Here is a 16964-nt window from a genome sequence, read left to right on the forward strand (position 1 = left end):
CTGGGTGGTTCTTTTGGTCTCTTCTGGGCGCCCTTTCCATCTGTGGGCAGCTGCAGGTCACTAAGGAAGATCTGTTTCTGGGGATTGGTTGTCTGGTAGAGAGCCTTGGCTTCCTCCATGGGCCTCATCACTCCATCAAGCTAGCCTAGGCTTGTTTACATAGCAGACGAAAGGGCTGGGGTCGGGGAAGAAAGAGTGAGTATGTAAGAACACTGTGCCAGTTCTTCGTGATGTAAGGCCTTGTAATGCAAGGACCATGTAAGGCCTTACATCACGAAGAACTGGCACAGTGTCATTTCCACCATACCCTGTTGGCCAGAGCAAGTCAAGGCCAATGCAGATTCAAGGCATGGGAACTAGACTTCACCTCTTGATGGGAAGAGCTTCCAAGTCAGTGCAAAGAGCATGGGAACAAGCAGGCCATTTATTGGGGCCACTGATGCAACGAATCTCCACCCCTGCTGAGGAGATGGTCCTTGAGCTCTGTCCTTAACTCCCAGAACTGCCAGTTTGTGTCTTGTCTCTTTAAGTAGCCTGGCTGCTGGAGTCCCTAGGAAGCCAGTTACTTTCATTCCCCTGATGCCCTTGCATCTTGCTGTCTCCCGGCTTGCTCTTTCTCCCTTCCTCTTCACAGGTATTTCCTGTGAAGTCCCACTCTCCTCAAACCTCAGAGGATCTCTGGAAGGCCACACAGAACCTGAGACAGGAACCAAGGCACAGGGATGGGATGGAGACTCATAATTTACTATTAACATTTCAGTTCTCATTCGGATTTTTCAACAATGTATCTGTCACCTTAAGTTAAAAGTAACGAAATTATATTGCACTCTTCTGAGTGCAGGCATTGTGCTAAGTACTTGACCAGCATTATTCCATTCAGTCCCATGAAATAGTCAATAATCTGAATTCCCCTTGTTTCATGGAGATATAAAAGAGTCACATGCCCAAGCTCAGGTAGTTAAACATTAGCAGAGCTGGGATTTGAACCCAGGCTGTCTGCCTCGAACGTCCGTAGTTCTCACTGGTGCACTCTTGCCTCTTCTGCACAGAAGATAGCTTGAAAGGGTTATCTACACTTGCTGTCTCCACTTATTGTCTATTCACTTATTACATCAACACAAGCTGGCCTCTACCCTGATTAATCCATGAACTGGATTCTCTCCAGGGTCAAAAATGACCTTGACATTAAGTCGATTATACATTTCTTAGTCTATCTTTTGCTTGACTGCTGGGAGCTATTAGACTCTTTTGGCCACATCTTCCTCTTGGAACATGCTGCAACTTTGGATTCTCCGAAATCATACCTTCTGGATCATCCACCTCTGTCTTCATCACTTTTGCAGACTCTCCTCCTCCTATGATCTCTCCTAGGCCTGCTTATCCTTTCAGTCTACATCACCTGGGCAATTGAATTAATTCCCATGGTTTCAGTGATAATATATGGCCGATGGTTTCCAAACCTTTATCTCCATCTTGAGCGTCCTAATGCATCTTCCATTGGCAATCAGGCCCCTCCACTTAGCCATCCCATGGAGAACTCAGAAAGTCCAGAGTGAATTGGACATTGTAACTCTTCCCACCACCATCAAAACCTCCCCCTTCTTCCTTCATGTTTCACAATTCAGAAAAACTCTGTCCAGTAAAATGAACCAGAAATCTGACAGTTACCTTTTTTGGAGGTGGGCCAGGCAGAGGAGTGGGGCTAATAGTCAGATGCACACACCACCTGCAGGTGGCAGCCTCCCCCCATCCGCAGTGCAGATGGAACCCCATGTTGCCAGACCTTTGGCCTTTTACACAGTCAGCATTGCTATGTGAAATGCTCTGTTTTTCAAAAATTGGCTACTAATTCAAACAAATATTAAAAAAGCATCGTGCAGGCCAAATCTTCTGCTGACCAACTGGAGTATGCCGGCCGCCAGGTCGCACCTCTACCTGCCCACTCTCCTGGGTCAGCACTCTCCCCCACAGCTGTAAGGGCCATTTCTGGCCAATGCCCACATCTCTGTCTCCAGTCTGACCTTCCTCTTCAGCTCCAGATCCTCAAATCCAGCTGCTCCTGCAGGCACCTCATGTTCAACATGTCATCCAACACTAACAGCCCAGTGTAACCATATCCTTCTGCTCTTTTAGAAAAGCTAGGAATCCAGATTTGCATGTGAAATCACCAATTTTAAAAACTCACATTTAAAAAACAATTTCAGATAAAGAAATACTTTTTCCTGGCTCAGACTTAACATGAAGGCCCCCCAAGCTGCCACCCCTGACTTAATGCAAGCTGACTAGTCACCAGGCACTGTGCTGATTGCTCCCTAGACATGTGTAGTCTATCTTAGCCAAGCCCCTGCAGTGTGTGTGTGTTGGGGAATGTTCCTATCCACATTCCCCTGTTTCAGGTGAGGAGGCAGGCTCAGCAAAGTACAGCAACTCAGCAGGAAGTAGCACCAGTAGTCAGTGGAGCTTGCTTCTGAGGCTCAGGTTTTTTTGCCCAACATTTATTTTCCCTTAAATCTGATAGTGCAGTCTTGCTTTTTCTCTATCATTCACTTGAAGTACCATTTCCATTCTCAACTTCTATTCCCTTCCATCAGAAGTGATTATAATTGAAGTATACAACCACCCAAATTATTGTGCAATATTCACATATACTAAAACTGCTAATAAGAGAAAGTCTTGGTCTTCTTACTGTCTCCTGGCTTGCTCTTTCTCCTTTTCTCTTCACAGGTATTTCCAGCATGTTCCGCTCTCCTCAAACCTCAGAGCACCTCTAAAGGCCACTCACGAGAATTTGCGTTTTAGCCCATTCTCGTACTACTGTAAAAAAATAACTGAGATTGAGTAATTTATAAAGAAAGGAGGTTTAACTGGCTCATGATTCTGCAGGCTGTATAGGAAGCATAGTGGCTTCTGCTTCTGGGGAGGCTTCAGGAAACTTTCAATCATGGCAGAATATGAAGGAAAGCAGACATGTCCTACATGGCCAGAATACTAACGAGAGAGAGAGGGAAAGGTGCTACACACTTAAACAACAAGATCTCATGAGAACTCACTCACTATCACCAAGACAATACTAAAGGGAATGGCACTAAACCATTCATGAGAAATCCACACTCATGATCCATTCACCTCCCACCAGACCCTACCTCCAGGATTCAGGATTACAGCTTGAAATGAGATTTGCTCGGGACACAGATCCAAACCATATCAACTTGTAGGGGCAGAAATATCCCAACTTTACTTGAATTACTACCCTACCTTTTCATCCCAGGCTGTAGGAGCAGAGCCTGCCAACCAGCACTTGTCTTGGAGATCACTGCATCTAGAATAATCCTGCCCTAGAAATCTAGGTGGACACATGGGCAAGTAGGGGCCTGGTGGCTCACTAATTTCCCTACTGAAATAAAAAGTAGATACAAGACTTCTGCATCTGCAGAGGTGGAGTAGATGTGCTTTTCCCCGACTTTTCCCACTAAATACAACTAAAAACCCTGGACACTATGTATAAAACCAAGGCAAGAGAATGCTAAAAGGTGGAGATAAAAAGCAAACCCACTGGGAACCTCAGGACCTGGGGAAAAACATGGTGGTGAATTCCCTGGGTTTTTTCTTTTGCCCCATACATCTGTGACTCTAGAGAAAAACAGGTAAAACAAAAGGTTTAAATAAGATCCAGAGTCTGATGACATAATATAAAAATGACTAAGTTTCAATAGAAAATCACTTATCTTACCAAGAACCAGAAAGACCTAACACTGGATTAGAGAAGACAATAGATGCCAACAGAAAAATAAACAGATTTTTAAAGCAGCCACAATAAAAGTGCTCCAACAGGCAATTGTAAACATGCCTGAAACAAATGAAAAATAAAAAATCTCGGCAAAGGAATTGAAATTCTTAGCAAAGAAATACAAGATATAAAGAACCTAATTGAAATCTTAGAGTTTAAAAATACAATAACTGAGCCAGTGGCTCATGTCTGTAATCCCAGCACTCTGCGAGGCCAAGGCAGGTGGATCACCTGAGGTCAGGAGTTTGAGACAAGCCTGACCAACATGGAGAAACCCCATCTCTACTAAAATACAAAATTAGCTGGGTGTGGTGGCACATGCCTGTAATTCCAGGTACTCGGGAGGTTGCGGCAAGGCAATTGCTTGAACCCAGGAGGAGGAGGTTCTGGTGAGCCAAGATCATGCCATTGCATTGCAGCCTGGGCAACGAGAGCAAAACTCCATCTCAAAAAAAGAAAAATACGGTAACTAAAATAAAAAGCCCAATCAGTGGGCTCAAAGGTGAAATAGAGGGGACAGTTCAATAAGCTGGAACATAGGACAATAGAAATGACTCATCTGAAAAACAGAGAAGCTTTTAAAAAACTCCAAAAATAACCCCAAAATGAGCAGAGCCCTCAGGGGCCTACGGAACTATAAGAAAAACTCTAATATTCATGTCATCAGAGTCCCAAAAGGAGAAGAGAAGAGGGTGAGGCTGAAAAACTACTCAAATAAAGTAATGGCTGAAAATGTCTCAAATTTGGCAGGAGATTAAAAAAAAAAACTATAAATAAAAAAGCTGAATGAATTCCAAATAAGATCTATCCAAAGAAACCCATACCAAGAAACATCATAGTCAAACTTCTGAAAACTCAAGTCAGAGAAAAAAGTCTTGACAGCAGGGAATGAGAAATTACATGTTACCTATAAGGAAAAAAATTTGAATGACAATGGATATCTTATCAGATAGCATTAAGGCCAGAAAGTAGTGGGATGATACTTTTTAAGAACTGAAAGATAAGAATTTTTAATCCAGAATTCTTTATCTAGTGAAAATATCCTTCAGGAATGAAGGAGAATCAAGATGTTCTCAGATAAAGCAAAACTTAGAAAATTTTTGCCAGCACACCCATCCTCAAAGAATGGCTAAAGGAATTTATCTAAACCAAAAAGAAATGATAAAAGAAGAAATCTTGTACTATCAGGAAGAAAGAACACAGTGAACAAAACTATGAACAAATAAAATAGACTTTATTCTCCTCTTTTCTAAATTATATTTGATGGTTGAAGCAAAAAATTTTAACACTATCTGATGTGATTCCCAGAGTATGTAGAGAAAATAGTTAAGGCAATTGGAATATAAATGGTGCAGAGTAAAGGGACATAAGAAGAAGTTAGGTTTTTATATTGCATTAGAAGTAGTAAAATGACAATAGTAAGCTGTGATATATAAAATGCAGTATATAGAGCAACCACTAAAAAGTCTATACAAAGAGATACACTCAAACACAGTATAAATAAATAAAACTGGAATTTTAAAATGTCCCTGGCCAGGCCTCGTGGCTCATGCATATAATTTCAGCACTTTGGTATGCCAAGACAGGAGGATCAGATGAGCCTAAGAGTTTGAGACCAGCCAGGGCAGCATAGGAAAACCTTATTGTTACCATGAAAAAAAAAGAAAATAGCTGGGCACAGTGGTACACATCTGTAGTACCAGCTACTCAGGAGATTGAGGTGGGAGGATGACTTAACCTAGGAAGTTGAGGCTGCAGTGAACTGTGGTCACACCACCGCACTCCGGGGGCGGGGGGTGGGGGCAACAGAGTGAGGCCCTGTCTCAAAAACAAAACAAAACAGGCCAGGCACTGTGGCTCACACCCAAAATCTCAGCACTTTGGGAGGCCAAGGTGGATGGATCACCTGAGGTCAGGAGTTTGAGACCAACCTGACCAATATGGTAAAACCCCTCTCTACTAAAAATACAAAAATTAGCCATATGTGGTGGCATGAGCTTGTAGTCCTAGCTACTTGGGAGGCTGAGACAGGAGAATTGTTTGAACCCAGGAGGCAAAGGGTGCAGTGAGCCAAGATGGTACCATTGCTCTCCAGCCTGGGCAACAGAGTGAGACTCCATCTCAAAACAAAACAAAACAAGAAACTGTTCCTGTGCAAGTAACCCACAAGAATAAACGAAAAAGAAGACAGAAAAAAAAATGGAGAGAACAGAAATAAAAATAAAATGGCAGACTTAAGCCATAACAATATGATAATTACATTAAATATAAATGGTCTAAATATACAAACTAAAAGACAGACATTGGCAGAATGAATTTTTTAAAATGATACAGATATATGTTATCTACGAGAAACTCACTTCAAATATAATGATGGTCTATGTAGAAAATCCCAAGTAAGCTGTAAACAAAACCAAACACCAAAATCCCAAACCCTCCTAGATTAGAGAATAGATGCTAACTGAAAAAAACAAAACAAAACAACAACAACAGCAACAACAAAAACCCCTATATCTATAAGGTAGTGCCACAAGATTACAGGATACAAGATCAACATACAAAAATCAATTGTATCTCTATATGCTACAAATGGGGAAACTGAAGTTAAATATACCTAACATTTGTAATTACTTTTTTAAAAAAAGGTATAAATTTGACACCATATGTATATAGTTTGTATGCTGAAAACTATACAACATTCATGAATGGAATCAAAGAATAACTAAATAAATGGACATATAAACCCATGTTCATGGATTGGAAGACTTAATAGTAAAAATGTCACTTCTTGAAAAATCTACATGTTTAATATAATTTCTGTCATAACTCAGGCAATATTTTTAATGAATATAAACAAGATTATTTTAAAGTTTATATTGAAAGGTGAAGGAACTACAATAGTTAAAAGAATCTTGTAGACTGAGTATGGTAGTGCACACCTCTAATCCCAGTGCATTAGGAGGTCACAGTGGGAGGGTTGGTTAAGGCCAAGAGTTCGAGACCAGTCTGGACAACACAGATATTCCTTCTCTACAAAAAAAAAAAAAAAAAGCCTTGTAAAACAAGAATAAAGTGGGAGGAACCAGCCTATTCAATTTCAATTTTGCGATCTATTAGAGAACCTCAATAATCAAGACTGTGGTATTGGTGGAGGGATAGACACAGATCAAGGAAACAAAATAGAGAACCCAAAAATAGACCTGTACAAGCAGGCCAGCTGAATTTTACAAATGTGCAAAAGCAATTCAATGGAGGAAAGGGAGCCTTTTCAACAAACTGTGCTGGAGCAATGGGACATGTAGAGACAAATGAACCTTTATCTACATCTCACACTCCAGAAAGAAACTCCAAATAGGTTACAGACTTAAGCAAAAAATGTAAATCTATATAACTTTTAGAGAAAAACACAGGAGAAAATCTCTTGAGGTTGGACTATGCAGAGTTCTTATACTTGATACTAAATGCATAATCCATAAAATGAAAAATTGATAAATTGTATCTGATCAAAATGAAAACTTTTGCTTTGCAAAAGACCTTGTTAAAAGGATTAAAAGACAAGCTACAGACTGGAAGAAAGTATTTGCAAATCACATATCTAGTATCTAGTAGACTACTGTCCAGAATATGCCAAGAACTCTCAAAACTCAACAGTAAAAAAAAAAAAAGCAAACAATTAGAAAATAGCCAAAAGGCTGCAGTGAGCGGAGTGCACCACTGCATTCCAGCCTGAGTGACAGAATAAAACTTTGTAGGGAAAAAGAAAGGAAGGAAAGAAGGAAGGAAGGAAGGAAAGAAGGGAGGGAGGGAAGGAGGGAGGAAAAAAAGGAAGGAAATAGCCTAAAGAATGGGTGCCATGGCTCATGCCTGTAATCCAAGCACTTTGGAAGGCTGAGGGGGGTGGATCACTTGAGGGCAGGATTTCAAGAGCAGCCTTGCCAACGTGGTAAAACCCCATCTCTATTAAAAAAGAAAAACAATAATAAAATAAAATAAATTTAGCTGGGCATGGTGACAGGTGCCTGTAGTCCCAGCTACTCAGGAGGCCGAGGCGTGAGAATCGCTTGAGCCTGGGAGGTGGAGGTTGCAGAGAGCCAAGATGGTGCCACTGCACTTCAGCTTGGGTTACAGAGTGAGACACGGTCTAAAAAAAAAGGGGGGAGGGGCCAAGAAAATAGCCAAAAGACAAGAAGAGACATTTCACATTTCACTGAATGGGATATATAGATGGCAAATAAGCACATGAAACAACATTAGCCATTAGACAAAAGCAAACTAAAAACACAGTGAAGTATCATCACTACACACTAACAAAAAGACTAACATTTTTTAATTGGTGACAACACTACATGCTGACATGCATGCTGAGAGACTGTATCTCTCCTACACTGCTGGTGGGAATGTGAAATGCTACAGTCACCCTGGAAAACATTTCTGCATTCTCTTTAAAAACTTGCAATTTCCATACAGCTCAGCAATTGCATTCCTGGGCCCTCATCTCAGAGAAACGAAGACTTAGGTTCACACAAAACCTGTACATGGAGGTTTTAAAGCAGCTTTATTCTTAATCATCAAAACCTGTACATGGAGGTTTTAAAGCAGCTTTATTCTTAATCATCAAAAACTGGAAACAACACAGATATCCTTCAGCAGATGACTTATTAGACATACTGTGGTATTTCCATACTGTGGACTACTATACCCAACTATAGCATTATGCAAAATGAAAAAGTAAATCCTAAGAAGTTATGTACTTTATGATTCTATTCACAAAATAGCCTTGAAATGACAAAATTTTAGAAATGGAGAACAAATTAGTGGTTGTCAGGGGTTGTGAGGGTGTGAGGATGAGAAGTGGATGTGGCTATAAAAGGGTGCCACGAGGGACCTTTACGGGATGGAGATGTTCTGTACCTTGACTGTATCAATGTCAGCATCCTGTTGTGATATTTACTGTGGTTTGTGAGAAGTTGCCATTGCGGGAAATTGAGTAAAGGGCACATAGCATTATTTGTTACAACTGCATGTGAATCTACAATTATCTTAGAGTAAGTTTAATTAAAAGAAAGAGATACGGAACAATACAATCTATCTCTTAACTCCCAAATTCCTAGTCAGCTGGCCACACACCACATTCTCAGTTGTGTCCATAACCAAGTTTGGTGGATCTCTTCTAATTTGCAACTGTCATTTTTACGGAGATTCCTCTGACAGCTCCAGTGAAGTCTGTCCTCAATTTTTTTTTGAGATGGAGTCTCGCTCTGTCACCCAGGGTGGAGTGCAATCACTGCAACCTCTACCTCCTGGGTCCAAGTATTTCTCCTGCCTCAGCCTCCTGAGTAGCTGGGATTACAGGTGCCTGCTACCAAGCCCAGCTGATTTTTGTGTTTTTAGTAGAGACGGGGTTTCACCATATTGGTCAGTCCAGTCTCAAACTCCTGACCTCAGGTGACCTACCCACCTGGCCTCCCAAAGTGCTGGGATTACAGGTGTGAGCCCCGGTGCTGGCCTCTTCTCAAAACTTTCAAGCTGTGGGCCAGGTACATGGTGTCAAGAGATCTGCTTTTGATCATGAGGGCAAGAGATCCACTGTTTTTGTACTAAAAAATACAAAAATTAGCTGGGCATGGTGGTGCGCTCCTGTCGTCCCAGCTACTTGGGAGGCTGAGGCAGGAGAATCTCTTGAACCTGGGAGGCAGAGGTAGCAGTGAGCCAAGATTATGCCATTAAACTCCAGCCTGGCAACAGAGCAAGACTCCTTCTAAGAACAAAACAAAACAAACTTTCAAGCTGTGTATTTTAAATCATGAAATGTTAAAACATAAGTATTTTAACATAATATTAAATGTTAATGAAAATGTTAAAAGCTGGAAACATTTGAAATAATGGCTTGATAAAAGGGTCCATCAGCCCCCCCCAACCACCCTTCCTTTCAGTGAATTATAACTCATGGAAATCCAGTGCACTTAGCGTGCCCAGCTTTGAGTGAAGTTCCCAAGCTTCCTGCCCCTGGGACTGCTGTCCCTAAATCTCTCTTGCATAGATTCTGTAGAGCTGCCCCCATCAGAAGTCACTTGGTCACTCCTCTGCTCCAGGCCTCCTGGCCTCCTGGAGGCCAGAGAGAGGATGAGTCATGCTCAGCAGCAACTACAACCTAAGCCGCTGTTCAAAGGCTGTTGTTTTATTTCTCAAGTTAGACCGCAGGCTCTACAACATCCTGGGCCTCCTTGGACACACAGTGTGCCACTGAGAAGACAGCAGTTCTCAATGCTGCAATGGTGTAGAATTTTTTGCGGAGGAAGGAAGGACAGGAAGACTCGTTGAGGTCGGTGTGAGTCAGGGGCACTCCTCTGGGACATAGATAGGTCACTCACAGGTCGTAGGTGGGGAGACTGAGGCTGAAAGAGCAAGTGGAGGAGCTGATGTTGAATCTGGGTAGTCTGGAGTCTCAGTCCAGCGGCTGTACCCTCCATCACCACGTTGCCAATTACACTGGACAGAGCTCAGACTGTGCCCCAGCCTGTGTAGATACACCAGAGGTTTTATTTGGGGGATCCAGCTGCTGGGCACGGGAGGGTTGCTGGGAACTGCCAGGAAGGGACGAGGCATTTGTAGTCTCTCACCATCTGCTTCTACCCTACCTGAGAGCCGCAAACACCCTCCAGCATTTCTTTTTTTTTTCTTTTTTGAGATGAAGTCTCACTCTGTCGCCCAGGCTGGAGTGCAATGGCGTGGTCTTGGCTCACTGCAACCTGTGCCTCCCAGGTTCAAGCAATTCTCCTGCCTCAGCCTCCCGAGTAGCTAGCTGGGACTACAGATGCATGCCACCATGCCCGGTTAATTCCCCCTCCAGCATTTTATGTGTCTGACTACAGGTGGTGTGAGTGTGTCTGTGTCTGACTGTATGTGTATGATGAGAGTGTGTCTGTGTATATGTGTGGGCCGCGGTGTGTTGTCTGCAGATGTCTGTGCACATCTGTGTCTCTGTGGGGTGTCTGTGCCTATGTCACTGTCTGCCTTTCTATGCGAATCTAAGTGAGTTTGTGTGTCTGTGGATGTCAGGTGTCTGTCTTTGTGTCGCTGGGGTGTGTCGGGTGATGTGTGTATGCATGCATGTGTGGTCTGTGTGTGTCTGTAAGCAAGTGGTAACTCTGGGATGTGTGTCCGTGTGTCCCTGCGTGCAGTGTAGTGACTTTGGGAGGGCGCATGTGTGTGGTGTGTGTTCGGCCCTGTGAATGTGGTCTATGTATGTGTGGTGCCCGTGGGTCTGTGTGCGCACGTGTGCCCGTGGGTGTGGTGTGTCCTCCTGCACTGAGGTTCCCAGGAACCCATCTCAGTACAGACCCCCCTGACAGTCCCCAGGGGCCACCCCGGGGCGCGGCTGTCCATGAGGCGGGGCGGAGAGGAGCGCGTGGCTGGGTCGGCTGGCGGCGCCCCTGCTCCTCCCCGTGGGCCGGGCACACGTGGGCCCCGGGCGCCGCCTCCCCGCGCCACCCGCCGCCCGCCGGGTCCCGTGCGTCCCCACCCACCTCGGGCCGCCCCCGCCGGCGAGCTGGCCCGGGGATAAAGTGGCGGCGCAGACGCCGCACCCTGTCGCCGCGAAGCCGGCCGCGCGCAGCTCGTCCCGGCCCTGGCCCGCCGCAAACGAGGATCCGCGGCGCTCGGGGAACGCGACTGCGGCGCTCGTGGCCCGGGTAACTGCCTCCCTGCCCCCGCCCCAGTCCGCCAGTGCCGCCGTCAGGGGTGGGGAGCAGCATCGGGGTCCCTGACAAGCCCGGCGTGGGCTCCCGCGCCCCCCGTGTGCGTGTGTTTGCGCGGCGTGTGTGCGCGCGTGTCCGTGTGTGCGCGTGTGTGTGTGCGCGCGCGCCCTCCCTGCTCCCTCGCACCAGCCCCCAAACCAACTTGTCCCCATCAACTCCATCTTTCCAGTCCCCACCGTCCCTGGTGCAGACACCCGCTGAACTCCCCTCCCCCCGCCGGTTTTCCCAGCAGCATTTCCGATGACAGCTGCGGGGCTACACGTCCTGTGCTGTCGGAGACGCGCAGGAAGCAAAGTTTGTGAGAACCCTTGGAGGCGACTTTGCCTCGGGGACTCGCATTTGTGCGTCTGCGAGCTGCCTCGGTGTGCGCGGAGCTAGTTTCCCAGTTTCCCGGGCCCCTCCCTTCTCCGAGCCCCTCCAGCGATTTGTTTAGGAAACAGTGATGACATGAACTAGTAGTGGAGAATCGCAGCGCCGCTCCCCGTCCTGGGGAGGGAGGGGAGCCCCGGAGAGCCTGCCGGTGGGAGCTGGAAGCAGGCTACCGGCTCAGCGCCCCAGCCCGAAAGGCAAGGGTCTGGGTGCGGGAAGAGGGCTCGGGAGCTGCCTGCATGCTGCCTTGGGGCCGCCCAGATGAGGGAACAGCCCGGTTTGCCTGTTTCTGATTCTCCAGGCTGTCGTGTTTGTGGAATGCAAACGCCAGCACATGATGGAAACAGGTTTGTCATGTATCCTTGGAATTTCAGATGGGAGGAATAATCTGAGTATCATCCACCTCATTATTGTGCCCACTTGAAACTGTTCCTTGGAGATTTTAAGATCGATGGGTCTTCTTGCAGCTGGGTCTTTGTACCCATAGAGCTGACTATAATTTCCACTTGATTACAGCTAAAATAGTCTTTAAGATGAAGTTTCCTGAAATGATTTAAAATAAACACAGATGGGAAAGGGGGAAAGCTGTAATGAGGTACTTAAAAAATAAAGTGAGCATTTTCTTAAGAACAAATGGGATTTTTCAGTCTTGGGGAGGTTTGCAAGAAATGTATGTATTTTTTAAACCTTTGAAACGGAGGGGTTTTAAAAACTGTTTTAAAAAAATGTTACCAACTCTGAACTAGGCTTTTTTCTCCTGTCCATACACCATTGAGATGTTTCTGACTTTGGAATATGTCACTTTTCCTTCTAGGACCTGAAGACCCTTCCAGAATGCCAGAGGAAAGTTCCCCCAGGCGGACCCCGCAGAGCGTTCCCTACCAGGACCTCCCTCACCTGGTCAATGCAGACGGACAGTACCTCTTCTGCAGGTACTGGAAACCCACAGGCACACCCAAGTAAGTGTTCCTCAGAGAGCCACCCCAGGTGACAGGGGAGCATGGCCCCTGCTCCTGCTCTTCCTTCTCCGGTCATTATCATGTGCCAGCCATCTCGGGCGGGGCTGCTCTATGACCTACTTCCCCTGCCATTTTAATGTTAGGCTGAGCACTGTTAACAAAGCTAAAATGTATACTTCGTAATTTTTTAAATTAAGAAACAGGAATTCTTTTTTTATTATAACAATTCAGATACGGATCCTACCGTGTGGCAATTTTCAAAAATTCCACGACTTAATTTTTTTGTACTGGAACTGATTTCCTGTTGTACAGGCATTCATTTAAAATCAAACCAACAATTAAAGAAAGTTCCCTAGATGGATGAGAAACTCAAAGTCGTACATATATCTTCACCTTTGCTCTCTTTTCCTGCATGCTACTGAGCTTCAGAAGGTGGCATACATGTGTCACCAGAAAGAAAGGGGCCTGGGTATTTCCTTCTGGATTCCTTGCCAGCTCCATTACTTTGTACATTTTCCATCAAGGATTTGTCTTGTTGTTAGAAGCAGGCATTGGGACTACACACAAGACAGCTGGTCTCCTGCTGCTGCTCCCTCCTCTTGGATGAAGCAGGAAAACCTGCTTGTTTGTGTTATTTGGAAAAAGGAATTATTTGTGGTAACCAATTGGCCTGTTGACAAGTGAACATTTCCTGTTCCCGGGACATTTTACCTGGTTCATAGGCCTCTCATCTCCTAGGAATCATTGTGTGGTTGGATTATGTCTCTCTTTGTGTACTAGTGATCACCCAACCCTAACACAGGTATAAAATTTCTTCTCTGTCTTCATCAAGGTATCTCTGATCCAGGGAGCTGCATGTTAAAACGGCAGAGATATGGACTTAAAACCCAGTGTAGAGTCATAGCTTCAGGGCAGTTGGACAGACTAACTATGGTTTCTGTCTAGTATTTTCAAGTGGGTAATATGCTGAGAAGAGTTCCTACCGGTTCTGGTAATACATTTCTTAAAGAATGTGTCTGTATATGCATATGTGTTAGAGGGAGGGAGGGGGTGTCGAGCATTATGATGCTAATTAATCATTAATTCTCCACTCTGGCTTAACTGGCTGTAGAATTGCTCAATCTTGGATTAATTTCTAACAGATTAGTCGTATGTGGTGAGTGATTTGATCGATATACAGAAAGAGGACAAAGAATTATTGAAAATAGAAGTTTTTAATGTCCAAGTCTCAGAGTTGGGGGGCTTTGTTGGTTAATTAGTGAGGTTGTCCTAGTTTGTGGTCAACAAAAGTAAAGTGGCTCTGCAGTCCTGGCACGGGGGAGGGCGGTGGGCGAGTGGGTTAGAAATGGCCGAGTTGGCTGCCTTGCCCTCCCCTTGCCTGCCTGCTGGGGGTTTTCGCAGTCTCTGTGCTGAAGTTGCATTGCAGGGAGCTCTCTCTGCTCTGTTGCTTTTGATCCAGTTAGACATGAAAACTCATGAAATCTCAACCAGTTCGGGCAAGATGTTGAAATTCTGTCTTAAAAAAAAAAAAAGGTAGGGAATAGATTTAGAGATATGTATCGATTCTGGAAAAAAAAAAAAAAAAAAAAAAAAAAAAAAAAAAAAGAAAGAAAGAAAAAGGAAAAGGAATTTATGCCCTTGGCTGCCTTATCCAATTCAGCATGTTGGAATTTAAAAATATTGACTGGGCACAGTGGTTCATGCCTGTAATCCCAACACATTGGGAGGATGAGGCAAGTGGATCACCTGAGGCCAGGAGCTTGAGACCAGCCTGACCAAAAGTGGTAAAACTCCCTGTTTACTAGAAATACAAAAAATTAGCCAGGTGTGGTGGCAGGCGCCTATAGTCCTAGCTACTTGGGAGGCTAAGGCAGGAGAAACACTTGAACCCAGGAGGTGGAGGTTGCAGTGAGCTGAGATCACGCCACTGCACTCCAGCCTGGGTGACAGAGCCAGACTCTATCTCGAAAAAAAGGGATACTAGATCATGAGCAAATGTCCACTGATGCTATTGGCAGGGTGATGGATTCAGGCCCATGGATGGGGTCGAGCTACTTTGTGGGCTCTTGAGCTAGGAAGTCACAATTGCTCTTGCGCCACTTGGAGAAATATTTAGCACCTTGAAGTGAACTGTGAGAATTCCTTATCCAGGAGAATGACTAAATGGCAGTGCTCGGGTGGGAGAAGGGGTGTGGTCTGAAAACAGTTTGCAATTTGATGACTTAGACTCCAAAAATGTCCTCATTTGACACTGGATGACCAGGAAGGCTGGAGAGTGGGCTGTAATTATATGAATGTACAGCTCTGACCCCTGCCAGACAGTGAGTTCAAGGCGTGAAGCAGATCGTATTCGCTGCTCATCTGCAAGGCCCACATGAAGGAGGTGTGGAGGCAAGGGTGCTGAGTGGACACATCTCACTCCCGTCTTTCTCCAACTGTCGTCCACCCCAGTCTGTCCCTGCAGTCCCTTTACCCCTCTTCAACATCACCAAGGCTTGTGCACTTAGCCTTCCCCGCAGCCCCTCAACTCTGGAGAGCTGACCCACTTTCTTTTCTGTAGCTTCTGTTATGGTGATAATAACTAGTGTATTGAAGGAACTGGCTCAAAGTGCGATTGTCCCTCCTTCACAGATGTCCCAAGGCACACTCCTGGGATGCCAGAGCCCTCCCCACTTCCTCCAGAGCCCTCCCTGCCCTCACACCTCCAGCAAGTGCCTCCTCCTTTAAATCTCTGTTTAGCATTTCGTTCCAAACTCCCCTGCATTTGCAGATACCTTCTGGAACATAAGCCCTTTCTCCGAACCTTACTGGCCTTGCCTTTCAGTCCTTTCTTGCCTCAGACCTCTGTCAAGTCGCTAGGAACCCTTTAGCCACCCTCTCACCACACCTCCCTCCTCTCCCACCTGACCAGCTCCACCGGTTTGTGCTATCTTGGAGCCAGGGTGCAGCCTGCATGGTTTTCAGGATTTTCCTGTCGAAGACCTAGAACTGGGGGCTTCAGGGGGAACAAAGGCAGGGCTCAGGTCGGGGGAGGACTAGAAAGGAGATTTCACATTGTTTCTGGAACCTGCCCAAGTCCTCAGAACTGCGGCCGCTGTTGGTGGGTCTAGAACCAATAAGACAGGACTCCCAGCTCCTGTTGTTCCTCCCCTTGCTCCCAGGCATGGGGCTCAGTGATGGCCCCCATTGCAGCCCTCCCCTTCCAGGCCCACTTTGATCCCTTCCTCCATAAAGCCTTCACTCCCTGTGTGCGTTGCAGCAACGGGCAATGCCATCCACAGGCACTTCTTCGCATCTATGCCACTTTACCTGGAGGAGAGGCCATGCCCTGAGGCTTGGGTAGATTTAAGTGGTACAGAACATCCCCACTTCTTGCGCCCTTGTAATGTCCTCCTCACATCAGCCCCCAGCCAGACACGGGTGTGGCACCTGTTGCTCTAGGAAATAAGGGCCCCTCCCAGCCATCTGGATTCATCTGGGGGTGAAGAATTTTCACCATGTGTTTGGACATAATTCCATCCCCATGGCCTTTCGACCTTCCAAAGACTTTGTCCTCAAAGGTGGGACTGGCTTTTCCCTCCCCGCCCCTAGGCTTTCTAATTAGGTTGTCAGCTGGCCTTTTAGAGCTTTCTTCCCCCGCCCCCTGCTTTCAGTGTTTGTTTGGTGTTCTGGGAAACCTTCTGCAGGTCCTGTTTTCTTCTTTGAGTGTAGAAAGGAGTGTGAATTTCCATCTCCCCAGGCTGCAGCTGCTGAACCCTGTAGCCCTTCTGAACTCAGCCACCTGTGACCAGGTGTTCCCAAATCACCAACCAGCTGGTTTAGTGCAGATGCTCCCGAGGGTCAGCTAAATCACACAACTTATTGTCCCTTCAAGTGGCCACTTTTAACCCCACTCTGTCAGTCTCTGTGGGGGTGAAGACACCCTGGCTCCTGCTCAGTGCCCTGTGCTTGCAGCTCTGTGGCTCCCCCATACAGCTTCTTGCTCTCCTCGCCCAGGATCTGACACAGTGATCCATTCAGCAAATACTTCCTTATTGATGTCTACATGGTCCAGGCATTGCCTCCAGTGCCAGGGTGGGGAAAGGGTGGCAA

At 45.7% G+C, this 16964-nt stretch overlaps 1 protein-coding gene across 4 annotated transcripts in view; it reads left to right on the plus strand.

Annotated features, from left to right (window-relative positions):
* Positions 1-16964, plus strand: part of MGLL (monoglyceride lipase) — a 266270-nt gene that overhangs the window by 119428 nt on the left and 129878 nt on the right. The window contains exons 1-2 of one of the 4 annotated variants that reach the window (XM_003926128.4): positions 11262-11478; positions 12728-12872. In XM_003926128.4, the coding sequence (XP_003926177.1) occupies positions 12748-12872 (125 nt within the window). In that variant the 5' untranslated portion in view covers positions 11262-11478; positions 12728-12747. Of the gene's footprint in view, positions 1-11261; positions 11479-11752; positions 12261-12727; positions 12873-16964 lie in introns of those variants that run through there. The other 3 variants (XM_010336881.3, XM_003926129.4, XM_074404172.1) reach the window with 3 other exon arrangements.

Source organism: Saimiri boliviensis, chromosome 8 (genome assembly GCF_048565385.1).
Source record: "Saimiri boliviensis isolate mSaiBol1 chromosome 8, mSaiBol1.pri, whole genome shotgun sequence".
Taxonomy (NCBI): Eukaryota; Metazoa; Chordata; class Mammalia; order Primates; family Cebidae; genus Saimiri; species Saimiri boliviensis.